This window comes from Xiphophorus hellerii, chromosome 20, assembly GCF_003331165.1.
Source record: "Xiphophorus hellerii strain 12219 chromosome 20, Xiphophorus_hellerii-4.1, whole genome shotgun sequence".
Taxonomy (NCBI): Eukaryota; Metazoa; Chordata; class Actinopteri; order Cyprinodontiformes; family Poeciliidae; genus Xiphophorus; species Xiphophorus hellerii.
Window position 1 is genome coordinate 13,182,397 of NC_045691.1, and position 27,116 is coordinate 13,209,512.

The 27,116-nt window shown below is 37.5% G+C and overlaps 2 protein-coding genes and 1 long non-coding RNA gene across 3 annotated transcripts in view; 2 read left to right on the forward strand and 1 right to left on the reverse strand.

Annotated features, from left to right (window-relative positions):
• Positions 1–22,086, reverse strand: part of iffo2b (intermediate filament family orphan 2b) — a 28,343-nt gene extending 6,257 nt beyond the window's left edge. Inside the window, 9 exon segments of the mRNA XM_032549302.1 lie at positions 1,025–1,120; positions 2,306–2,366; positions 21,562–21,629; positions 21,631–21,648; positions 21,650–21,688; positions 21,690–21,731; positions 21,733–21,960; positions 21,962–21,997; positions 21,999–22,086. Coding sequence (XP_032405193.1) covers positions 1,025–1,120; positions 2,306–2,366; positions 21,562–21,629; positions 21,631–21,648; positions 21,650–21,688; positions 21,690–21,731; positions 21,733–21,960; positions 21,962–21,997; positions 21,999–22,034 — 624 coding nt within the window. The 5' untranslated portion in view covers positions 22,035–22,086.
• Positions 21,982–22,542, forward strand: LOC116710318 (uncharacterized). The gene is made up of 3 exons (XR_004337078.1): positions 21,982–22,053; positions 22,176–22,311; positions 22,390–22,542. It is a non-coding gene; the product is annotated as an uncharacterized LOC116710318 (long non-coding RNA).
• A 2,383-nt stretch (positions 22,543–24,925) lies between these two features.
• On the forward strand, positions 24,926–26,920 carry mrto4 (MRT4 homolog, ribosome maturation factor). The gene is made up of 4 exons (XM_032549414.1): positions 24,926–25,007; positions 25,234–25,292; positions 25,384–25,487; positions 26,767–26,920. The coding sequence occupies exons 1-4, from the start codon at positions 24,980–24,982 to the stop codon at positions 26,918–26,920; spliced, it is 345 nt and encodes a 114-aa protein (XP_032405305.1). The 5' UTR covers positions 24,926–24,979.
• Positions 26,921–27,116: the final 196 nt, after the last annotated feature.

Genomic DNA, 27,116 nt, shown 5'->3' on the forward strand with positions numbered 1-27,116 from the left:
CATTTAACTATTACCTTTACTCTTTTATTTACCAATTCTGCAACTTCATAAAGGGTTTGTAATAAAAAATAATGGATTCTCTTTTATAGGCACACATCAGCGTGAGTTCGTAGCTGTCAATATTGATTTTTATTTCTGAGATATTGTTTTTGACATTTCGGAAGACTTGGTGTTAACAGATTAAAACTGGAAGCTTGTCATCCTGTTACTTCAAAAAACTTTCACTGTTGCACAGTGATAAAAGTTTTATTATTTTAAAAAACAACAATGTTTCAATAAAATCTTTCTAAAAAGTAGAAACCCATTAGATTTTAGGAGCGGACAGCAAGCTGTAAAGGACAAACTCTGTTCTAATGCAGCCAATGTCGAATCAACAAAGTCAAAGTCACGTCAACCACATACACACACGCCCACACACTGAATAATTTCTAAAACACATAAATAATCTAGGCCTCCTAGATAATCTTCTGGCACTTACCAGTCTCTGCATTCACACATCAGGGATGAAGTAAAGAACAAAAAATAACATGAAAATTTGACAGCAAGCAGATGGGAATGTAAAGATAAGCAACATAAACAATAGAGATTTTCTAAAAATAACACAGCCTGGCTGTTTATTTGTGTCCAAACAACAGCTGTGAATGCTGTAGTGTATTTTAACTGTACAATCGCACCAGGGCACACCTGTTTGGAAACAATACAGACTGGCAGGGGGCAGGAAGTGCTATAGATCTAAAGCCTCTTTTCAGTTCAATGAATGTTTATCTTAGGGGTTTTATGGCAATTCACATTTTCATGTTTCCAAATAATAAAGGAAGGAAAGAAGGAAGGGTGTGTGTTGCTATTCAAACCAATAAAAATGAGAACATTATTCTGATAAAATCCTGGGAAAACAGTTGTAAATGCTGCTGTAATCAGTGCTTTGAGTTGAATAGCTGTCACAGGTTTTTATGTATGAAAGGGAAACTTTGTAAGACTTAAGGGAAAGACGTTGACGTCATCATAGCAGTGAGTAAATACTTACGTCACTCATCAGGCTCTTGAAGACCACGAGCTCAGCCTTCAGTCTGTCCACCTTCTCGTTCAGCTCATCCTGGATCTCTGACGACTCCTGGGCGCTCTAGATGGCCGACACCAGAAGGAATTCAGTAGATTTTGAGATACAAGACTTCAAAATAGTTGTAAATCATGCTAAACTACATCTAGATTAGCTTGGCCATGATTACAGTCTAATGAAGTTTTAATTTAGTTTTTTAAAAAAAGTTACATCAACTTTAAAAGTAGTTAACTTTATTACCCAGGGATAAAGTGTCACATGGTGATGTTCTCACAAGTTTACTGGCAGATAAGCCTCTCTCTTGTCTTTTAAGTAATTATGTGGATACAACTAGCATCTGGTTAATGAAAATTTGGGTCAAACTTTCATGGAGTCTTTCAAAGGAACACAAGATGTACTTTGTTTTTTGCATTCCTGTATATAAGCAGCAAGGTTACGTGCCAAATTAAAGGAATTCTGCAAACGTTCTGCACATGTAATTTAATCCACAGCCTCAAATTTGGCCTTTCTATAATTTCGAATCAAACAGGCATCTGAGTAAACATGGTTTCCAGTCGTTTTAAGACATTTATAAAATAAATACAGTAAACTATTGTTTGGCAAATGCCGGGTTATGCTCCTGTTTTTAGTTAGCACACTGATTCCGCTGGCTCTGCTCCCTGAACAAGAAATGGCCATTTGCGCTGACTTTACTTCTAACAGATTCCCTCTACATTTATACATCGACGTGTCGGCGTGCACTGCAAGGTTAAAACCCTCAGGGGGCTTCGGCAGTCCACCTCTCTACCTGGCGTTTTGCTGATCCAGACTATAAGACAAACATGCATGCAGCCACAGATTGATTGGTGCAGAAGCAGAAAAGGGAGAGGATGCCAAAAAGATGAAGGACTATTACCAGCTGGGGCGGCCCTTTGTGTTGTGTAACAGCTTTAAGGTGATACACTTTAACTTCATTTCCTCTACATCTACTTCCTTTTTCCTGCTCCGAGCAGCAGCATACTTGCAGGCTGTTGGTGGTGTTTAACGTTTCTATCTCCAGTACATCTCGGCCAGCAGCCTCTTCTGATGGCTTTGTAATGAGGTTATTCTGATCGGACACATGCTGCTGGCTTATCCTGCTCCATGTAGCCTCAGTTTCCCTATTCTGAGGCTGCTTGTTTTCCTATAATCTTATAATGGTGGAAAGATGTCAAATATCTGTTTGTGTGTAAGGTCACAGAACATATTTCAATGTTTATGTTTCCAAACCTGCTGTAGGGATTCCACAGTGGATTCCAGTTGCTCTCGCTTGGACAGCTCCTCCTCCCATCTACAACACACAGCACAGATAACAGAGGTGGGTCACTTTTACTGCTGAATCTAGTCCCCCAGAGGCCCAACGTATGCCTTAATGGTACTTTTGCAGAATAACACTCCCATCTCTGATTACAAAGCGCCCCTGACAGTGTGGCATCACACCCACTGCCCCCTCTATTTCCACCCTTTTGTCCTCTTCCTCCTTTGTTGTCTTCACTGGTTCAATAAAAACTCACAAGGATGAATGGAAAGCTGGTCTTTCCTCAAACACAACAAACATTGCTCATGAATACTGCTGGGACTCTTGGGTGACTGGAGGGTGGAGTGTTTCTGCTGCAGCCTGAATTCCTTCATGCTAACATGCTCCATTTGTTCATCATCACATCTGAGGAGTGGGAGATATGCTTCTCGTTTGCGTCTGTTAAATTCCATCAGAGTGACTAAGATTTGTGTAAATTAAATTGACATAGAAATGTACTTTTTCATTACAGTATAATGGATGATTGAATTATAATTTTACCCAACTGTAACTTACATCTTCAGTTACAGGCTCAGGAAATCATATGAGAAAATACACTTAAAGAAAGAGTGTATTTGCTGGTGTCTGTGTGAGATTTAGGCTAAATGGTGATTATAAGGAGATCATCTAGTGGTCCAGTACTTAGGATGTTTTAGGTTGGAAAAGATTTTTGCTTTCCAAAAGAGACTTTGGAGGTCAAGTATTTAGTTCATGTTGGGCTCCATAACGAACCCCTACAAAAGTAATCCTTCTCATTTTACCATAAATAAATTTAGAGGAACATCAGAGTATTAATATTCTGGATTCGAGTGAGGTTTAAAACCTTCTAAGATGATGTTATAGATCTGGGGATTGTTGTGAAATAAAAATCCAATGAAGACAAGGACCTTTTATTCAGAATATGTTCAGAAAAGTCAGTTTTATTATACTTTTAAAAGTAGTATACTGCATGCCAATATTTGATCATGACAAAGGGGTTAAATGTTTTCAAAATAAAGTGCCATAAATGCTGTGAAACCTTTATGATATTTTTTTCACTTGTAAATTTAGATCTTCCATTGCAATATGTCAAAGAGTTAATGCGCTTTGTATTCTTAGACAGCAATTTTACTATAAAGAATAGCATTTCATCGTTGCTAAAACAGGCCTTAAATGTTACACAGTTTAAGGCATGTAGCATGAAATGAGTCCCTATCACTTCTCAACACAGTTTTCAAGTTTCCCTTGACTTCATTTTGAACACATCACTAATACTGACAGTAAATAACTTTGAGTCTTCTCTCCCAACAGTATCCAAATCTAAGAGTGCATTGCCATTAGTGCTTAGTATGGTGTGTTTACTAATTGGAAAAAGATTGGATTTTTGAATTTCCAAAAGATTTATTGTCTAATTATGGTCACCACCTGATTCCTCTGTCTTGTAAACCAAGTCTAAGTGTACATGCTGGTGTAGTAGCTAAAGTCGTTTATGCCACTTTTTTTGTGATTCCAGTTTCATATATGGAAACATACAACTGCAATATGATGCCAGATTAAATTATACTACCTGTGAAAAAAAGGCCTGATCTAAACTCCATTCCATAAAGAGAGCCTAGCAATGGCGGCCATACTGCAGAAACATATTATGAAAACACCAACAGTTTTTTTAGATTATTAAAGATTATCTGACAGTTGAAAATATCTGGTTATTTCATTTACTTCTTCTTTAACTTACAAATAAACTGACTGAAATTAAATATTACTTTGACAATAGAGCCCAGTGCGAGACAGTTATCAGCACTGTTGACTGATAACTGCATGAACTGATTTGCTCCTACAACAGACCCTTGAGGTACACCATTAGAAATCGGAAATGAAACCATCTGCCTTTATGCCCTGTGAGAAGAATAATTAAAAGCCAACATATTGTTGTTTATCATCAAATGTTCACTTAAAATTTGTGATGTGAAGTGTTTATTATGGCATGTTTGCCATAATGATTTTTTGGTATACAGTAATGAAAATATTATACCAATGTTTTCATTGGTATAATAGGATTCTTTTGCAGGAAAAACATTAATTTCCCTAACTAAGCTCCTGGCAATCAGTCCACAAGTGGGGAAAACATTCAACCAATGCTAATAATAAAGCACCAGAGCCTCCGATTAGCTGTATGCTATAATTAAATATGGAGTTCTGGTTTTCCCCTCTTGCTTCCCCTCTTGTCATATTACTCCTCTTGACCACAGCAGCTGTATTTAAACAAAATTAGCAGCCAATTTCATTGTCTTGCTGTGTGTACTGCATACAAACCCCAGAGGGCTTAGCCTTCTGTATGGAGTATGGCCCCAATACACACTCATCTTGTGTGATATGAGACAGAAACCAAGCTAAGTCAAAAAGGTTTCCAGTGAGAGTGCAGAGTTCAAATGAAGGAAAAACTCATTATAGCGTGTGAAGTGAAAACACTGTCAGATCGCCATGTGAGGATGAGTCATTCTATGCCATATTGAGGGGGGTTAGAATAAAAATGGAGTTTCTGAGTGTGAGAGTTAGAAAAGACTGGGTGAGGCAGTGTACATGCCAGAACATATATGTTTACTACATGAGAGAGAGATTACATAACATTACTTACCCATAGCTTTTGCCATGGAGAAGCAAAAATATAGCCTGAAGGTGGAACATGTGTCACTAGAAATCCACTTTGCCAACAAAACTCAGCTTTGTTTTTATTCAGAAGCCATTGAATGTGCTCTGTCTAATTAGAAAGAAGTACTCCTTAGCAGGCCTCGCCAGATCGCTCCAGAAAGCCCTGTTCTAAACAAAATGCTGGCAGTGGTGCTACACTCTGTTCACAGCACTCGGTCAGTCTGCCGCAGACCTCTGGCTGAGGTCACCGGAGTTCACAGCTGCACCACAATCTCCACAGACGCTGCTTGTCACAGCATTTTCATCACTTGTGTTGTCACTTAATTGGGCCTCCGGTATGGCCTTTTCAGTTCTCACCTGAACTGGAAGTGATAACAGTACAATGCAATTAAATGCCCATCAAGAGGGAAACTTAATCCGAAATATGTGTGTCAAAGCTATTTATATTATCTTTCAAATGTATTAGAGTCCGCTTTGTTATTAAAGTGGCAGCTTTTTCCATGTTATTTAAAGTGGATAGTTAACAAAGCCAAATAAAGCCAAAGTATTAAAATAAAAATGTTTTCTCTGTGAGACATCTTCCTGTACCTTTGGCGTGACTGAGTCAAAACGAAAACACCAGGATTCTCCTTACAAGGACAAAAACAGCGGGAGGGTTGGAGTCTGTGTCAGCTCAAAGACATTTGTTTACTGCCAAACAAATTCTTTCAGATGTCTCCCAAAAGTAAATCAAAATCTAACGTGCAATGTTGTGAAAAAGTATTTCATTCACTTGTATAATTCAACTGTTTTCACTTATCTGTTTCTTTTAAATATTTCTCTATTAAACTTTAATTGCAAAGAAATATAACCTGAGTAAATGCAAAGTGCTGCTTTCAAATTATGACTGAAGTTATTAAGGGGAAAAATATTTTCAAACCCACATGGCCCAATTTGAAAACAAGTAATTGTGCCATAAATAGAGTTTAGATCAGGCCTAAAAAATCCAACCTGGTTCACTCCAAGCCAATAGACATTATGTCAGAGCCCGATCCGACTTACTAATTAACTCTAATTAGAGGCCTGAGCCCAAAGTAAACTCGTTTAAAATGCTTCCAGACATCTGATTTTGAACTCTGCTAGCTTAGTACTGTAACTTCTTTCCATTTTAAGCTTATGTTTGACATCTTCCAGCTCTATTCTGTCGCTTGTTGTCTCTGCAGATGAGTCATGTGTAAATCTTCTGATATGTGTGATTGATAGGAGCGGTACAAGGCAGGGCACCGTGTGTTTTAGTTGTGCTGCACTTGTCGCAATCTAATTAACTTCGCTGACTGACTTTCTTTCTTCAACGGGGTACACTACCTACTGCTCTTATAGAGATAAGTTGTTTAACATATCTTTATATTGTGCATTCTCGTTTTGTTTTCTTTGTGTTGTATGTATTACAGGCTTAATAAAAACCCATCACAGAAGATTGACCCAACCATCAAGAATATGATTTTAGCCAGACCGGCCAAAATTTTGGGTTGGGTTTGGGTCAGGCTTGCTTTATAGCTAAGCTCTGCCCTTAAACCCAATAACATTTTGTACCACCTTCAGCAGCAACAACAGCTATGAATTGTTTTGGGTAAGTGGCAGTAGGTTTTTTCCATCCCTGTTAAATAATTTTGCCTCACTCTTCTTTGCAGAATTGTTTTGATTTAGTCACATTAGAGGGTTTTTAAGCATCTCATATTAATTTAGGTCTGGATTTTGACTAGGTCGACCCAAAATTTTCATTTTGTCTTATGTTTTTTCTTTAAACCATTCAATGGTGGACTTTTGTGCACAGAAGTGCACAAAATAAAGTATCTACAAACATTCAACACTTCTACATCCACGAATAATAGAAGTGGGAATAGTCCCACAGAGGGAACAGTCTGAACAGAGTCGGTCCTGCTGAGCGAAGCTCAGTTTACTCTGAATGAAACAGAATTGTTTTGTCTTCTTAAAGCTGCAGAATGTAATGTTTTCAAAGAATATGTTTTTTTTTTCATATTTATTGGTACCGTCACTGTGTTGTGACGGCATTGTGTGAGACAATACCGTCACAACACGGTGCATCGAGTGCCTTTCTGGCAGGGAAAATGATCATGTGTGATGATCTGAAGCAGCATACCAGGCCAGATCATCACACAAATGCTGTTCTTCTGACATGCTGTTATTTCTTGCCAGATGTAACAGAATGAACACCTCGTAAAACGTGTCATTTTTGTGTCTAAAAATCTTTGAATTGAATTAAAAATTTAATCACAAGTTGAAAACTTATTTCTGTGTTTACTGTGGTTATATTGTTTGGACTGACCCATTTCAGTGTGATAAGAATCAAAAACAGAAGATATCTGCAAGGTGACTAATACGTCTTCACAGCACCATAACTATGGCCTCACAGAAAGGCCTAGAGCTGCAGAAACACATGAAGTAGTTGTGTTTTATTTCTCACATCAGCTAGATAAAAAATAAATAAGTAAATAAGAAAGACTGTTAAATATTTGAGTCATTGCACATGTTTTCAAATATCTAATCTAATTCTCCATCTGAAATATAATAATTGTATGTTATGACAAGCCTGTTGCAACACAGCAAGGGAAAGTGCCTGAGACCCAACAGATAATTTCTCATAAATTGTTTTGTCTGTTTAACAATAATGTTCCTCCAACTCCTTCCCTTTTGGAGTGTGTCTGGGACCTATGTTTGCACGCGAGATGCCTGAGTTGTCCCATCGCTGCGCTGGAGGACCCAGATCAGCTCTAACACATCCTGTTAGCATCCAAATTTGATAATCTTCTCTAGCTTGATTCTTTTTGATCACACTGATTCTTTTTCTTTCTGATGGAGTCAACATACTAATAATTTTGAAGATCAAACATTTATGAGTTGCTGGAATTCCAAAGGGTGGAAAGTTATGCAACACAGAGTAAATACCTAAAAGGCCCTGAGGAAAACACTGAGGTGTGGCTTTGTGTAATACCCCAAAGCCTATGTGGCTCATTGCAAATAAAATCTGCAGCCAGACAACACCCTGTTTAAATTATATGATGCTGTGGAAAGTGTGAGTCTATGAATCAGATGTCAAATTAAAGGCTGAAACAAGGATCCTTTGTGTAAGACAAGACTAAACCACTGCTAGTCCTCAGGCAATTATTTTAGCCCTGTTTAATTTAAAGTTTACTGTTTCAATTCTCGACTATTGGACATTTATGTTTACATTCGACACACTAAATTTGTAAAGATAATATAAGTTATTCTTGTGCAAATATATCTATATGCATGTTCATTTTGATGAGTAGGGTTTTCTGCCATAAATACTGACTTTTTATGGTGTTCTTTCAGGAACTACTTTCATGCCAATGATCAGATTTGTGAAAAATAGCTATGGGCTATGGATCTCTGGAGGAAGATGATCTGCCACTATAATTTATTTATTTATTGTGAAACATATTTGTACAAAAAATTAAAGCCATGAATCCGTTCCCATTCAGTTTCACATAAAATCTAAAACTGAAGGAATGTACAGTAAGTACTACTGTATCTTCTTTTATAGCATATAATCACAGTATGCTTTGCTTCTCATATATTTATGTTGAAAATTGGTCTAAAATTAAAGTAAAATCAGAAATTAGCATGTTCTCTATCTCTACCACTTTAGATGATTAAAATATTTTAGATTTTATTAGGACTATGGCAATCATTTCACCGGATTGCAAGCATTAGTGAAACAGGAAATTAAAAATGGGTGTGGCTGCATGCAGGACAAATACTTTACGAAGTTTATGTGACCTGTATGAAATGATGTCATATACAGCTTTGATAAATGCGCAGAAAACATGTGATTTCTCTGAGGGAACTCCATAGGCGTGTCTGTAACGTCTTCTCGCTGACAGCAACATTAGCTGGCCTCCTTCCACTGACTACAGCAGCGCTGTGGTTCAGTGACTTTAGCTTTCAATGTGGAGCTTTCAGGAAACGTACATCTGCTGAACAGAGACGTAAAATAGTGAACAAATTATTCTTCCCCTGAGCAGACCCATCATAGTAGGTCATCGATTGACTGTCAGGACCCTGTAATCTATAGCCTCTCCCTTACTCCTCAGAGACACATGTGTAGCACGCTAATGAAGCAGTCATGTGAAATGGATCAGACGAGTATGTGACGCAGCTCAGGAGCCTACCGTCTGGCTGCTCAGGGGCCTCTGCCAAGGAGACAAAATATCAAGGTCAGAGCTCATTTCATTTCTCTGCTCTGCCTCCCTGAATGATACCGATAAACACTCCTAACTCGACCACACACCATAATCCATTATCACCACATCTTCCACCCATTGAAGGCAGCATCTGATATTCAAGCTGATGAATTCTTGACTCACTCAGTCATGTAAACGGTGCACAGAGGACGATAATTCACTGCTGGATGATTCTTCTGCTCTATGCCCTGAGAGGACAGACAGTGTTAAATATAACCCCTATAAAGCAGAAATGACACAGACACAATAACAGCAGGAGTTTTGGTGTTGCTATGTGACAGCAACCGCCACATGTTGCCTCTAAGATGTCTGGCACCTGTCACTGTTCAGCTGAAGGCTACAATTTGTCAGAAAAAAAAAAGACAGCCTCGTTTCCCCTTGTGTTATATCACAGATCATATTTCAATATAGACACTGACTGCTTAGATTATGAAAGTTGAATGAGGTGAATTTAGATCCATGATGGAAAAAATTTATGAGAATCTTTGTTCCCACCAACGGAAAAATCCAACCTCTATTCTTCCAGCCATCTTCTGAGTTCATCGGGCCTTTTTAAATAAAATGTATGGCTCCATTACTTGTATGGTAAAGCAATTAGACAAGTGACAGATAAAAGATCGCTCCTTTTTATTTGATGTCAGGTTTTGGAACTAATCTTCCAATGAGTCACACTTTTGCTTTCTTTGATGCTTCGGCATAACATGTACATACATGCCAGGTTAAAGTGAAACATACAACACTTTGTCATGTTCATGCTCATATTTGTGATGTATGGATGATATAATATATGTTTTATGTAATACACCATAATATGTAATACACCAAGGCAAATTAGTATATTATTGTTTAGTGGAAGGGAAGAAAGTTTCAAATTTTTTGCCAAAAGTCAGTGGTGTGTACTTGAAGTCAGCCCATTATTTAGGCTTATGCTCATAAAAAAAATTGATGGCAACCAACTTCTTAAACGGAGCCAAGTTCAGAGAAATCTTCAATGCAAAAGACTTGATATTAGAGAAGAGCTTCACCTTCCACCAGGACCACCTCCCTGAAAATACAGTCAGTGCTAAAGCAATGATAAAGCTCAATAGTTTAGATCAATGCATGTACGTGTTTTAGGATAGCCTAGTCAAAGCCCATATCCAATTGTATCTAAGCTTGATGCATGTTGCAAAGAGGAGCGGGCAGAAATGTTAGTATCAAGATGTGCAGAGTTGACAGAGAGACACCCCCAGGGATCGACTTGCATCTATTTGCAGGGAGAGGTGGTTTTACGGCTCAGGTTGTATGATATGAAGGCATAGCACTTTTCTAGAAAATGAGAAAACCAGGTTTCCTTTTCTTTCCACATTACAATTATGCATATCTTTGGGTTGGTTTGCCTCTTGAAATGACAATAAAAGAGATTAAAGTGTGTAATGTGATTACATCTGAAAAGGTTGCTTTATACTTTTTTCTTCTTTAATTAGTCTTTTAAATTGTATATGCTTATTGGGTCCAGTCTAGTGACCCATGATACATGATGAAAGGAAGAATTGAATTCAGTCTGTTAATGCAAATACAAACAAAAAGTGTTTTTTCAATTTATTATTAGATACAAAACTAATATATTTCACCTCAAATATGAATATATAACTCAAAATAAATATTTAATGTAAAGCTGAGTTGGATTACGGCTGTACCTAGACAATTACTTGTGTGGTTAAAAAATGTTCTACGATCATGTAACATTTTCAGATTAGAGATTACTGTGGACAGTATCTCCCAGTCATTTTGCATTAAGTAATTTACTGCTGCAGGTTTTTATTACAGCACAATTTAAATGTGGATTTAAATGCCAACAGGAGATTTTTGTTAGAAACATGTGTACTGCTGATATTTTTTACAAATGTGACATTCATGTGTGTCCTAAAACAAAGTTAAAGATGTGTTCGCAGCCGCATGGTTTCACACATAAAGCTTCTATAAGCTTTGTTTGTGTCAGAGGATCTCAAGTATTCTCAAGCAACCTTAAGTCATCACATACCCTAAGCTGCTTTAAATCCTGCCTCCATGAAAAGACTTCTCATGAATTTCCAAATAATAGGAGCTAGAGATACAGGTTCAGGCAAAACACCAGCACTGACTGCAACACAACAAGCCACAGTTCATTTAGATTGGATGTAAATCAGGGTTCTGATGTTCTTTGGAAAGCTGCAAAACCATGAAAAAGTATTTAATAATCAGATGGTTTGGTTGAACACCAACAGATTCACACTTCGCACGAACGGCCTGATGGTGTTGCAACACGTTTAACTCCTATAGGTCTTGAAACATTACCAAACTGATTTTTTTCTTAAAAACAAAGGTGTGTTTCTGGGTGTGTGAATGAGTTGTTATTGTTTTCACCGCAAGGATGAATTATTTCTCAGCTCCCACAGCCAGGCCAATCCAATTTTATTTTTTTCTGGCCTGAGGGCTAATTAGCTAGAAACTCTTTCAAAGAAGAGACAAACATTTAACTGCTTCCAAGTAATAACAGGCAGTTTAAACTAATAGATTCGACCTGGGAGTGGTGTCAGAAAATCAGATAATTACATTTGACTGTTAGTGAAGGCAGTTATTCCTCCAACTGCAGAGACATGCCAGAGTCAAAGCACCCTAACCTAATTGTTTTTTTAGTTATGATAGCTTGCAGTCACATGTTTTGTGGGAATACCTGACAGAGTTTCTGTCAACAGGAGTTTCATAATAAAATCAGAAAGTAAGACTTAACAGGATCAGTTTTTAATGCAACTTGTTCATTCTAGGCTGCTGTTTTTCTCCCTTATATCTGTTTAGCTGCATGAACGTGGGTGACAGATTTTATTTTTCCCCATCCAACACATTCCACCACTGCTCTATTGAGTTGTGATGTCAACACTTTTATAATTTATCCCAACCCGTGTTACAGAACAAGCATAATAGCTTTCAGTTTCTGGCTGACTTGAGTCACACAATCCAGCTAACTCGGACAACTAAAAATCCTACCAAATGGAACTTTGATGTTCAGGGTTCTGTGATTGGAAAAGGAGCACAGACAACAAGCTGCAAGCCTGGGCCACATCTGGGAGTGACATTTCACTAGAATATAAAGGAGGATAAAAGGATGTTCGCTGCTGGCACGAATCCTCTCTGGTCAGGGTGTGTACAGTGAAGCTATCTGACAAATAATAGAGCCAAGAGACATAACTACCACACCACAATAAATACTTTCATGTGACTTTGAGTACACACACCTGTATCCTCATGTTTTAATAGAGCGAATCCAGAGATGAGACGGTTTCATTCAGGGAATACAGAATAAAATGTTAAGCATCTCAAGGTGTGAATAGCAGCTTTTTTGGAAAACTTTTATCAATGAGTTCTTGTTTAATTGTCTGGTTTCCTCATTGTCTTTATGTTTAAAGACTGTGAACTGAATACCTTCATATTTATAACTTATTTAAATACTGAAATCCTTATAACCATTAGAGTGGCACCAATGAAGCAACTGATGAGTCAGTCAACTCTCCCTTAATTCACCCTGATTGGTGATGGGTTGGTCAAATAGTAAAAAGAAAACTGATTATTTTTTCTTCTATTTAATTTTTTTTTTATAAAACTAGCACCCACTGTTACTGATTATGAACACAAGACAGCATGTACTTGAAGCCCCTCTTTTAAGTTGGATATAAAATCAGATACAGTTTTAAGCATAAGTAATCTATTATAATTTATTTATTGCTAGATTTAAAACTTCCTTCTTTACTCAATAACCTGCAGTAAAAATAAATTCTTGTAATTTGCGTGTTAGTCTTAAAAAAAAATCATAATTGGTCAGACCTCACACTGAAAATTGTTAGAAAATCCAATTTGTATTTATTAGGTGTATTTAATGAAAGGAGACAATAAATGCAGTTTAGACATATTGTAGTTTTCTAAAAAATATATATATATATTTTTAACATCACTAGTGCCAAGATTAGAGGCAGAAAAACATAACGACAGTCATTTGAAATGAATACTTTATTTTGTTTGTTGATCACTGTTTTTAGAAGCTTTTATTTGGTAATCCATTATATTAAAATTGGCATATTTATCCCATATTTCTAAAATAGGAGAGAGAACAGTACGTGCCATTCAAGACAGGTAGTTGGACATTGATTTTCATGGCTACAAAAACGGCTACAAAAAAACTGCTGCTCTCCTAAACTTGCCCATATTTACAGTTCAATCAATATTTCTCAAGCAGTTTGAAGGAAATATATGCCACAGACAGTTTATGAATTGAATCTGTTGCAACCTCAAAATTGGTAAATAGCTTCAAGGAAAGACTCACCCAGTTGGTTGTATTTTAAGTTGGGCGCTGAGGGGCACCGAGTCAGATTTAACACCACTGTTAAGACTCTCACATGCCACCTTCCCACCGGCACAAGTGCAACATTATATATGACCCTGCTACGTGCATGTGATGGTGTGTTCAGTCCGTGAGCCTGAGGTGCCTGGAAAACAGGCTTTTCCTCTGCTATAACAAGACTTTGAAACACAGAGGCCATTGAGTGTACATGCTGGATCAGCACACATAGGTCTTGAGAATGGGGGCAAGAGTTTTTAAATCTGAAGAAGTTCCAAAGAGAGGACAAGATATTTGTTAAATTATCAAATGTCTACAATTAGAAAGATGCTAATGGGTTTTACTAACTTTGCTTACAAAGGCTGCAAGACTCACAATAAAACCTCTTGTAGTATTTTTTTTTTCACTTTATAAGACAAGTGCATTTCTGGACTTTTAAATATGGCAGCCAGCCATTGCTCTCAGTTGTATCAATACCCATGAATAATCAACCGCAGGTGCACAGCAGCAACTCCAAACATGGCAGGCAGAGTGAACTGAGAGGAAAATGGGAACAGAGGAGAAAATCCCAGCAGATTACATTTCCTTTCATTTGTTTTTCCCCAGAGATGTTAAAGTTACTCACTTTTTCTAGGTTGTGCTGCTTCTGTAAAGAAACAAAACCATCCCGTGACACCTCAAAAACACATCTTTATATAATTTTTTAGTCTTCTTTAAACTACCGGTGGCTCCCCCGATCACTACGGATGGATTTAACTAATAAAATATTGTTTGTAAATTTAAATATTTTCCATTTTTTTCTCAGCTCTGACCAGCTTCCCTGTCCTTGTTGAGGGACACCGCAGCCCCCCAGCATGATACTGCCACCACCATGTTAAACAATGGGGGTGGTTTATTCAGGGTTATGTGGATTGTTACCTTGTTGTCTCAGTAGCATTTTGGGAACTCAATAGCAAGAAAATCCGGGAAGAAGTGATAGACAAGATACAAAAACTGAGACAATCACAACTAATACAATCAACCACTCATCAGAAGTAGTATTTATACTACTCAATGCACTATTTGTAGTTAATAATACAGCATTGTTAAATTGTTTGAAGTGGAAAAGAGGATTAGGTGTGTTTGTAATGAAGAAATGTGTGCTTAGATCTCCTTCCTAATCTACAGAATAAGCTCAAATTCTCTCAAGGTTCCCTGTGGATTATGATTAATATGGGACTAACAAAGTAAGAGGGGGAACTCATGTTTATGGTAATAAAGAAAAGATCACATACTGCAGCCGTGGTTTATTTTTTATGGTACAGCTATAAGAACAGGTTTACTTTTCTAATAGATCCACTGAGAACTGTAAATATGTGTGAATATGATGATAGCATCAAAATGAACTCTGAATCCATGTAATGAACAAGCCCTTTATGTATAAACACAGCAGCTACAGGAGCAAAGCAGCACAAAACAACAAAACAAAACACAAGGTCTCATCTGGAACTCTCTGTCCCAGAGAACTGAGCTCCGATTCTTTCCGTCCCGCCATATTTCAGCAGCAGGAAGACATACACTTCAAGAGGCCCCATGTTGAACGCTGCGGCTGCATGCCAGGGCGCCATGCAGGCCTGGATGGATGTCGGTGCCTCGGTGCTAGGTGACGGCTTAGAGAAAATCCCTCTCCTGAATAGACGGCCTGGCTTATAAGAAGGGCAGCAAGGAAAAAGAAAGGCTGAACTGCACGTTTCTCTTCATCAGGGGACATAATATTTGTTGTCCAAAAATCTTCAGAACGATTATTCACCTAAATTTATGTACACTTCTGTCCTTCTATTTAGAGAAACCTAAATGTTGTTGTGAAAGAAGAAACTCTGCTGATAAAGACATGAACCAAGATCAAAGCCCCTAAAAACTGGCTTCGCTGAAATCTTATTGCATTGATCCAAAACACACACACATACACCCCCACACACTATATTCAGCTGTATGTGAATTATTCATGCAGGAAGCAAAGGCCTGCAGACAGTTCTGGTTTGCTTTGTGTCCTGTAAGCTGCAGGCGGTGATCCAGCAGCACAATAGATTTTACAAACCTAAAAGCAGCAGTCGAAAAGTCGAAACCCTAACAGGTTTCTGTGATGTATAAAATATGACCATGGTAATATTATTAAATTTAACCTTTTTCTACATTGTAACGAGACAAATGTCACATACAATATAACCAAAAAAGATCTGTTTGGAGGGGAGAAAAGCGCAATAACACACACCCATAAACTTTGTTTAAGAAGCTTTTCATTCTATTTGAGCATTCATTATTTTGGTAGGAGTCTATCACATTATGATTTGCTAACTGTTGTCACATGCAGAATACACCCGGCCTCGGTTATAAAGTACGGCAGCTCCTTCAGTTTTCCTGTTGGTTTCTTGGCAGCCTCCCTGAACAGTTTCTACCTTGTCTTTTCAAAAACTGTACAAAAATTTCCAGTTTTTGTAACGTCCATCTTGTCCCACATCTCCACTGTGCAAAAGAATATAAATCCTCATGTGAACTTGTCTGTATTGCTCTCCTGACTCACACTTCATGGTGACTCTTAGTACCATTTCGATGGCGTTAGCTAAAGGATGGAGCTGAACTTCACTTACAGTTATTTATATTGAATTTAACTGGCAGACAGAGTTAGTTTAAGGGTTTGCACACTTATGTGTACACTGTTGAAAGGATTTATCATGGTCTCATTTTCATAACATTATGAAAATCTAACAGGGGTGTATAGACTTTGACAGTCACTTTATGTGTGCGTCTTTCAGTAAACCTGATAGGTGCATCCCACCCCTCTGTTCATCAGAAATGCATGCAAAAATGTACCACAAACTATACACCATGCAGGATGTATTCTTAGAATTGACCTAAGCTACCACTATCTACATTCATTTGAGTCTTTATTACATGCAAAGTTGCCCTCTTTTTGTCCATATCTGTCTTCCAGTTCAGTAATCTACATAAAACAGTCCGAAACTCCCCTGTGCAAAAAATGAAACATGCAAACTCTAAACAAATCTGCGATTGAAGACAACTGTCCGCAAGAGCTTTTATCTGTTCCCCGTCTGTAGTGTGCTATCAGCTATCAGATATGTTCATCAGTTTCAGTCAATGTTTTGAAAGCCTTTTAAACACAATGCAGGCAATTACTTCCAAGCCTCACCGACCCAAGTGATAAAGTTCATGTCGATACAATACTGTAGAATAAGGCAATAGATGAAGATGAAAAGTCCCAGAAAAGTGACCTTATTTATCCTTCTTTTTGCAGTTGTTCATCAATGACAGAGTCAGTAAGCCAAGTGTCCAGACACTGTGGCACTAAGGAGGCATGCAAACTAGCTTACCTGATGTTACATCTCATATAAGCAAAACATTACTGCACATACAAGCTGCTGTAAAATGATGCATCCTCGTCTTGCCCATCATCAAAATGCAAACTAACTTTCAAAGAGTTTGGAAAGGTAGTTTGCATAGCTAAAATAAATAGCACAAAAACAAGATAACATCCTCCAGTACAATACTTCCGCCTCAACTCTCCTCTTTGTGGAGAGCAGGGAATAAAAGAAACACTGTTCTGAGATTAAAAAGCGGATGGATTAGTTAAGGATGTGGGCAAAGCTCTTAACAAAAGGTTAAAGAGCTTTCTTTTATCGGGAAATACATCCTGTACATCTGGAGCAACAATAATCCTTCGTATCTGAAAACAGATTTGGCGTATTTATTCATTTTAACAGCAGCTAATTTTAAGAAACAAAAAGCAAACACTATACAGTAACACATTTCTTCTACATAGTACATGTCCAGCCTCAAAACTGCAAGTAATAAAATCCTTTTGGTTGTGATAAATGCATTCTACAAAAAGACTGAAGTGAAATTCTCCAAGGGTTCTCTAATCTGTCCAAGCTGTATTGTAGGCTAGAAATAATATTAAAGGCAGCAATGGTGAAGGCACAGCACAGTTGACAGACTTTAAAATCAGATGCAAATAGACTGGCAGATAATACACACCACTTATCAGAGTGAAAGTGTCCATAAGCAGCTTTGTGGTTGTTCACATTAAACTGTTCCACTTTAATGTCACTCAAAGAACAGCTTAATTTGTAATTTAACACAGGAAGTAAAAGCATGTCTTTGTCCCCATGATATTTGCAGATCTAGCAGTTTTCTGGGTTTTTTGTTTTTTTATATCCATGGTCAGTATAATCCAGACAACTATTTTTCAATAAAAAAAAGGCTTTTAAACTTCTTAATTCTCTCCTCGGGTTACATAACTGAGTTATGAATTAAGGTATGAATGTAGCTGGCCAGCGATCTTTTTGTGTGTGTCTGAACTTGTAATACTTTCATAAATCGACAGTGCTGCACCAGAGCACAGAGTTGGATGGGTTGGACACCCTTTGGGAGCGAGGATGCCTTACAAAGCAGTCTGTATGTGGCACAGGGAGAATCAGAGGGGTAGGGGGACTCATGGAGGGTGTAGTGAAGGAATGACTGAACACAAAGAGCGCAGAACAGAAAGGGCACAGCAAGACGAAGCTCAGGGACTGAATCCTGAAACGTGACTGTAGTAAAGAGGATTTAGTCTGGGAGAGAGAAACAAAACAACAGGCAGTGAGCACAGTGATGCAATTACTTAGCTTAGCGCAGGGAGTGGATTGATTACAATGATTATCAATCAATAAAAAGAACCAAATAATGTGTGCTGTTTCTCACTTTTCCACATGAAAAAGAATTCAAGAATACTTTGTAATAAAAATGTATTCAGCTAAAACAAATCCTCTGGAAAAGATATTTTAACTCATAACGTTGAGGGAATTTAAATTTAGATGCTTAAATGTAAAACAGGGCAGCATCATTTCTGATAAATAAAAACGTGATTAGTTCAATTAGAAAGCTTTAATAATCTGTCAAGTCAAAAGATTCTATTTCTGACTGACGGGAGGCAGATTTAGGATTTCAGGCAGGATGTTTTCTATTTGGCTGCTTCCCAGCTACTGTGGGTCATCTTCTCAAGCCGAAATGCACAAAAAAGGATATGCTAGTGTTACAGGGGAGGAGTGGGGAGGATATTTGGTTTCCCAGCATAGTAGGAGAGCACACATATTCAGGGCGACTGAGTCAGTGGCTCACAGGGAAATCAGTGGTCGTCAGAGTCGACCTCACCAAGCAGACAGAGGCCTGTAAAAATGCCTCTCTGCTTGAGTCACGATGCTGAACAGAAGCCGGAGCTTCTTGGCATGTCTTCCTCCAGCAGTCTGCCTGCCGGTGGCGACTGTGGTGAGTCTTCAAGGAAACACATTTCATATGACTCCCCAACTGAGCCATGCAAAGGAATTTCCTCCGGCTTTAACATCCTTTATTTGGAGCAGCTCAAACGTAATTATGTCTGCCAGCTCTTCACTGCAATTACAGAGGAGCTTTGTCCAAATACATCCAACCAGACGTCAACTCAGAAAACACTTCTGTCATCTAGTGTCCTTTTCTTTTCCTTTTTGTTGTTTGTTTTTATTTTTATGCTTTCAAGAAGCTAGATTCTAGTTATTAGTTTTCAGACCAGTAGAAATCTTTAATATGATGTATTTTTAAAAACATTTTTTCAGCCAGTTCTTGTATCTGACTGGGACGCACATGAAAAAGGGTGGGAAGATAAAAGAATAAGGCTCATGGAGACAAATGCTACATCAGGCCCATATCTAAGCCATAAAGCATTAATGGAAGCGATAACAAGCCACAAAGTACAATAAGCAATATTTTGATCAATTAGCAACATAACCTAGCTTAATAAGTAATAAGCTCTGAGGTCACCAAGTTCACAGAGGAATCTCTGCTAACATGAGTCACCTGAAAGTCTTCACCACCAGACCATAGGAAGATCTCTACAAATGTCTATCATGTCAAACCACATAATCTACAGCAGATGAACAGCTCCTGAAAGTCAAGCTGGATTGTTATGGACCAGCAATTGTTTCAAAGTATCATTGTGTATCATTGTGTCATTCCTACTTTTAACTTGAAAGCAAAAAAGTGCTGGAGTGTCTGTTTTCTCTGTGTGTATGGACCAAAGAGTAGCACAGTGTTGTGCCCACCCATGCAGCTGTAACTCATTATCGGTCAGAAGACAGAATCAAGGCTCCTACACTTTTCCCTCACTTACAATAAAAATAAATTCAGCCATTTGGAAACATTTTTGGTCAGGAAAAACATTGGGTAGAAAATAAAGGACTGCCATCCGCTTTGAAGGTATTGTTGTTTTAAAACTTCAGTTGACAAGCTACAAGCAACATGCGTGTTAGGAAGATGACTGCAGGCTGGCTCAAGCAAATTAATTAACCTGCCAGTATCAGCCTATAATACTCCCAGTGTTACGCTACAGTGAGCAGAACAACAAAAGGTACAACGTTTCACACAACAAATGCTTGAACTCTTACCTTTAGCATTGATCTGTTCTATGTATATGATGACATTATTATTAATCAGTTAATATATAATTTGAGAAGCAGTCAAAATAAATGTTCTGTTTTGAATAAAGCACATTTTAAATTTTTGTGTTAATGCTGTTAAAAATATTTTAGTTACAATCCTCATCCTCTTTAGGACAAACTGACAACCATATGCTGCAAATAAATCTCTGGAAATCACCTTGCTGGTGCTACAATACTCTGCCGTTCACGCTCTCTTACCACTGGTTCTTTTCACAGATTAAACTAAAGAAACAAGAACAAATGGTGTCATTGTGAAAGACTATTATATCTTTCAAGAAGCTACTTAAATTTGTAAATTTTCTAAGTCCTCCTTTATGTATAAACACAACTCTGGTTCATGCTTTGTGCTTTTAGGACCAATTGGTTTCTGAATGATTAATAGCTTAAAGCCAAACGGCTTAGCAAACAGCAAAACATCCCCTTGAAAATGCTCAAGCATTAGAATGAAATAAGTTATGAATGAAAAACCTGGATTGTCTGAAGAAAAACACTGAAAGCCTTTTCTTATGCAGAAAGCCTAATGTAATACTGCTTTAAACTGCTTCAAATCATCACAACAAAGTCTGACTCAAAACTTTGATGTACAAACAAACTAGGAGATAAACAGGACACAATACTTCATGGGAAAATCTCTAATTATACATTTAAAAATATTTCTTTATATTTGCACAAATATTTCTTTATATTTGTAGCATTTGGCATCACCTGACTACTGAAAATAAGCCTTTATTAGCATCTTTCTTAGTACTATTATGTTCTTTAATATAATGCAGCACTGTAAAAAAAACAAATATGTGGAGCACTGTGTGGGCTCAGTTGGTGGAGCATCTAAGCTGCACGTCTTCCCCTTCTCTCCACTGTTTTCTGTTCATTTACTGTTCAATAAACGTAACTAGAACCTAAATAATCTTTGAAGAAAAAAACCCCAAAACAAATATGTGAGACAATAAACATCCTTGAATAGAATGATTCAAACTTTAAGCTTAAGGTAAGTGACTGACTTATTCAGATGAACAGACTGACAGGCGTGTCTTAAAACAACTTTGAGCCAAACCTTTCCTGGACGGCTTAGCAACACAGCCAGGTGTTGTGGGATCAAGACGGGGCCAAGAGGTCACATAGCAGTCTGGTCTGACCTAGAGTAGATTGAGGTTGCTGCTGCTGGTGGGTGTTTGGCTGAGTTCAGAAAGCCAGAGTCACCTGAGTCAGAGCAGTCATTCAGGGCCCAATGAGGACCATGAGAAAAGTGCAAATGTGAGCCAGATTTGGGCCAATGTGTTTTCTCTGAAGTCCATTCAAATAGGAACAATGCTTTAATAGGTTTTAATCTAAGGACAAAACTGGGGTAAAATGCAATAAGCTATAAATCTGGACCTGACAACCACAAAAATCACATAAAGCAAAGACACCCAATAAAGAAATCCTGGATGACTACTCACTTTCTCTTGTACTCGTCTCTCTCTCGCTTCACTTTAGCCAGCACGTTGTACAGAGCCCTCACTTCTGGTGGTGATGGTGTCGATCTGCCACCCCGACTCCGTCCGGGTGCGTCCACGTCACCCCGGGGACCGTGCAGGGTCTCGAAACGCTCTCCTTGCCTCCGGATGTGGGGTGAAACTCCAAATGGTACCCGGCAGCCTGGACTCGGACCGTCGGTCCTGCACGGCGACCTCCCGGCCGAACGGGTGTCGGCACTGCGGCCGCTGCAGAGCTTGCTGCAGCTGGCTCTCCAGCAGCTTGTTCCTCCGCTCCAACTCGTGGACTTTGGCGAGGAAGCACCGGAAGCGCAGGTTGAGGGTTTTTAGCACATGGATGTTGGAGCCCAGGTCGTTCCGCAGGGGCGCTGGTCACCGCGCCGGAGCCGCTGCAGACAGGGACCGAGCGGAGGTTCGCAAAAAAACAGGGAACTCATGATGAAAGATAACTAAAAAGTAATAACCTAGCAATGGCTTTCTACTGTTTGACTGCAAACAAAATACCTGTTGTTAGTTATGTCTGCATTTTCCTTCTAAATCCCCACTCCCACTGGACGTTAATCATCCTCACAATGCAGATGCTGAGAGCACGGAAGATGGGGGGACCATCACTGTCACAGCTGGAAGACTCTAACATTGGCTCCTGCAGCAAACACCAACCCCAAAAAGTCCTTTAGGAGCCACAGAGGGCTTCATCTCCTGACGGAACCGAAGGTTTGACGCAGATCGAAATAATAAGCACCAGCCTCATTCCTCGTCACCCTCATGTTTCTTGTCTCCGTCTTTGTCCAGATCTGCTGATGCTGCCGGCCGACTGAGGAGGAGCTTTCTGTCCTTATCATCCCCCGGTTCACCGCGGCTCTACCCAGTCTCCATGCGGCGCGGAGGGGCAGGATGCAGCGCCGCAGAGCCCGGCCTCTCCATGGATCATGTTTGCAAAGTGCTAAACTCGGCACTATCACCTTATCAGCCCCTCCCACATCCCTCCCAAGCCTCTCACTCTGTCTCCATGACGAGACTCAGCCAGGCTTATAGGCTGGACCTTCAATAAGGCCATTTCAATTTTGATTTGTTACGCATTTTATGTTCAGAACATGTATTTTAGAAGTAATTCCAAGTTTGATTGCTTCTCATTAAAGAAAAGTAAAACATTAAAAATAATTTTAAATCATATCATCATTCTAAAATTTGCTGTATGGTTATAATAAATGTAATAAATTGTTTTCTACATCCAAAGAAAGCAATTACCCACAAAAAAAAAATAAAAAAAAATAAAAATATATATATATATACATATATAGTCCCATAATTGCATTCAAAGCAAAATCTGGGATGGAGAAGATAATATTTACCCATCAAAAGTCACCATATATATGAACAAATACTAATATTTGCCATGTCAGTTGCATTAAACACAATTTTATTAATAGCAGGGTAGGTACCAGGATTTCTTTCAATACCGTAGTTCCCATAAAACCAACTGTTTTGAATTGGACTGAGCTGCAGTGCATGTGAGTGAATTTGGCATCTGATCACAATAATAGGATTCAACGGGATTGCACTGAATTTACATGCATTGTGCAGAACTCGATATTGTATATTAGAATATGAATTAAATCAGTTTATTTTGACTATTAAGTGCTTTGTATCACTATGGTTTTCTTTTGAGAATAAACTATTGATCCCACTTTACAACTCTCTTTGGTTGCATTATTAAATATCCTATGGAAAATATAATAAAAGCATTCAACTTTGACAAAATAATGGAAATGTATATTAAGAAACAATGAGTTTTCAAGGTGATGGCATCAATATTAACATTCAAAATAATATACATTCACAAATGAGACTTTCCCTATTTCCCTATCGTCTCATTTGTAAATGAACTTCCCTATCATCTCGATATTTGTGAGCAGCTTCCCTGTTCCTGTTGAAGAAGAGTTTCCACACAGGATCACAGTGCCACCATATTGTTTCACCATTTGGATATTGTGGTTAGAGTGATGTTCATAATCTATTAATATTAAATTGATTTGAAGCACATGAGGAATGTGATTTGACTTCATTATACTGAGAGTACAGGTGGATGCAACTGGATTGTGCTGAATTTGAATGAGTTACACTGTACTGGAGTGTGTGTGTGTGTGTATTTGCAAAAGTAGAATCCTTCAATTTTTGCTTTGTAGTGCCACTTCACAACTATTTCTGACTCATACTTCACTTCTTAAAATATAATATGAATGTTAGACGTAGATTCATCCAACTTCCATTTTTGTGTTGTCCCCACAATATAACACCACCATTATATCCCACATGTATATAATGGTAGGTGTTTTGCCACAAGATATATATCATGCAAAGAGCTTGTAGACCAAGCTCTTTGCATGTAGACCAAAAAAATAGTCAAAGCTGTAATTGTGCTTAACTTACACTGGCACATTTATTAAGTTTTTTCATTGTCTTCTAATTCTGGACAACTATGCATAGCATTTATTGATCTATAATATAATATCCAAATAATGTCCCAAGATCTATTTGTCTAATTTAGAGAGTAAGAAACATTTATTTATCTCACTTAATTTATATGTAAACACACACAGACAATCCACACAAAAGTCCATTAATATTATTCAAAACCTAAATGGAGTGTGATTTTCCAGTTGTTTAATAGTTATGCATTTTTTGATAATTACCAACTCTCCTACGCATTATACTGTATTTTTTTCCGTTTACCTTACAGTTTCATTTATCTTTCTTTTAAATGCTAATTTGTACAGTGATTTTTACTGGTACTGATTTTTATACTTTTTGAGTGTGGATAATTAGAAAACTGAGAAAAAGCATAAATCTACACAAGTGGTTCTTTTAATAAGAAAATTGCATCGGTACTAATTTTTTTCCACACAGCCTTTTTTGTCATAGTCTGAAAATTATTTAATAATAAATAAAATGTATGTGATTGTAGCTTTATTAAATAATGCCACAGCACAAACTGACTCCGGCCAATGAATTTGAGTAATTACGTTTGTACACATCAAAAAGACACCCACAAATAAAAAGTCCCAAAATACAGTTATTTGATAATGAATGTAATATCTTACACTTGCACCCTGATGGTTGTGCCTGTCTTGTATCACACGGACAAAGTAAAACTCTTTAAAGAACAATAAGGGAAAATAACATATATAGTACAAATATTCTAGACTACTTTTTATTTTAAGTTGTAAAATTAAAATATAAAATTTACTCGTTTAAATACCCTAAAGATGCGTTTAAAAAACGGAGTTGTGGTATTTTTAGTCAGGCGCCTCATGGGCAGCATTTCCAAACAGAAACATTTAGGGTCCATTTGCTTCACGTGTTCTCCTGCTGTTCTGCCACCATGCCGAAGTCAAAGAGGGACAAGAAAAGTAAGGAAAACACATTTTACATGAATATATTGTTTAAATAGCTCTAGTCGGTTTGTTTTTTAAACATATTACTGATATGTAAGATTAATTACTAACAAGATTATGTGCTCTGAAGCAGTATAACCTAGCTTCTTAACGTCTTCACACAGCATGGTGGTACTGCAGCTGATACTGATGTAAAATCTGTTTTAAAAACTGATCTATTTGTCGTATTTTCCTCCATCAGTCTCATTAACAAAAACTGCCAAGAAGGGTCTGGAATCCAAACAGAAGTTAATCGAGGAGGTTGGTATTTTTTCAAAACTACCAGTGTTATTCTCAGGTATTAGCTTCTCCTCTATGTTAAATAAATCGTCTCTTGGTCCTTTTTCTTTAGCTACGGAAATGTGTGGACACCTATAGAAACCTGTTCATATTCTCTGTGGAAAATATGAGGAATAACAAGTTGAAAGACATCAGGACAGCATGGAAACACAGCAGGTAATAATGACACACATGTAATCGGTTTTTGACGGACTTTATCAATACAAGCAACGAAGTGTAATATGCTGTATAAAAATCCTCACTCTTATCAGCATTCAAGTTTTTAATCTGGCATTTTAACGATCTCTTTATTAACATTTCCTCAGAATTTACGTGTTTTATTTTATGGAATTAAGCAGCGTTTCGTCCATTGTTTATCTTTGCCCCAAAATTCACAGTAATATTTTCTTATTTAAGTCAGTTAATTCAAATATTTAGCATTAGACGCTTAGAAATGCCCAAATTTAGCATGTTTTTTTCACAGTTTTAAAGGTGCTTGAAATTTGGATAAAGTGTTTGGAACTGTTGTGTATAAAAATTCACTGAAGAATTTACTTTGAATTGGTTTTGTTTAGTATGATGTTAAAATAATCTGCTTGCTTGTTGAAACAATGAAAAATATCAGAAATAGCAGTTTGACAGAAAACGAGATGATTAACAAAGAACTTTTAGCTGAAATTAGGACATGCAGTTAATTAGCTGGAATGTATTGCATCTACCAGGTCCTCCATTACATTTAAAAAAGAAAAAAAATTATATATATTATATCAAATTTTTATGCTTTTTAAATTAAGCATAAAAATATGTGTTATTATATAAAACATTTTACCTTTTTTTGTTAAAGACACACCCTTCATATGCACCTTCTGGTAACCTGCTGCAGCTTGCATGGTGTTAATCTTAGATTTTTTGCCCTCCACTATCCTTCTTTATCATTGTTTAGTGCACAGTCATGGTTGAGTAAAAGGACAGAATAGAAAATATATGAGAAACCAACCAATTACTCAGCCAAACCTGCTTGATTATATAAGAAATGAACAGGAGTTAACTAGGAGTACACACTCAAAGTGGAAAATATGTCATTTAACTTAAATGTGTTTTAGTGGCTTACTTTTGTTTTTGTGATTGTTGGATAAATTTGAATCTGAAACAAATTTGACTATCACTGACCATCAGCTACTGAATCCTGAAGTTATTTAAAATAACTTAATTCTTAAGTGTGTAGGAGATTATCAGACGTTAGTGGGGCAGCTTGAGTTGATTTAGCAGGCTGGAACAACCGTAGTCAGCTTATTTATTGAGACCAGTCAGATCCAACATACAGTGATAAAGGTCCAATCGGTAATAATTGTTGCTATTGCCACAGACTTTTTAAAATTTCTTAAAATTTAACCTGACAGCTAACAATATAGTTACTTGTAAAATATGTTCATTCTTCTTGGTTTATGTGTCACAGATTCTTCTTTGGCAAAAATAAAGTGATGATTGTTGCTTTGGGAAAAGGACAAACAGATGAATACAAAGATAATTTGCACAAGGTAAGAATGAATGGCTTTACAAACATATCCAACTATTATTGCAATATTATTTTGACTTCTGAAGAGAATTAAACCTATTGTGATTGCCATGTTTAGGTCAGCAATATTTGCGTGGAGAGGTGGGAGTACTTTTCACTAACAAAACAAAGGATGAAGTACAAGAGTAAGTATGAGTCTCCTGAAGTCTACATTGTTCCATTCTTCTCTACAATCTGCTCATAGTGATGGCTGCACGTTGGGCTTTGCTTGCAGATATTTTAACATTTCA

What these genes read in the sequence shown, in the direction of transcription:
- mrto4 (XM_032549414.1), top strand. Translation starts at nt 24,980, where the DNA reads ATGCCGAAGTCAAAGAGGGACAAGAAAA. An exon ending in GTCAAAGAGGGACAAGAAAA is followed by an intron (nt 25,008 to 25,233) that starts GTAAGGAAAACA and finishes TTCCTCCATCAG; the next exon opens with TCTCATTAACAAAAACTGCC. An exon ending in AACAGAAGTTAATCGAGGAG is followed by an intron (nt 25,293 to 25,383) that starts GTTGGTATTTTT and finishes CTTTTTCTTTAG; the next exon opens with CTACGGAAATGTGTGGACAC.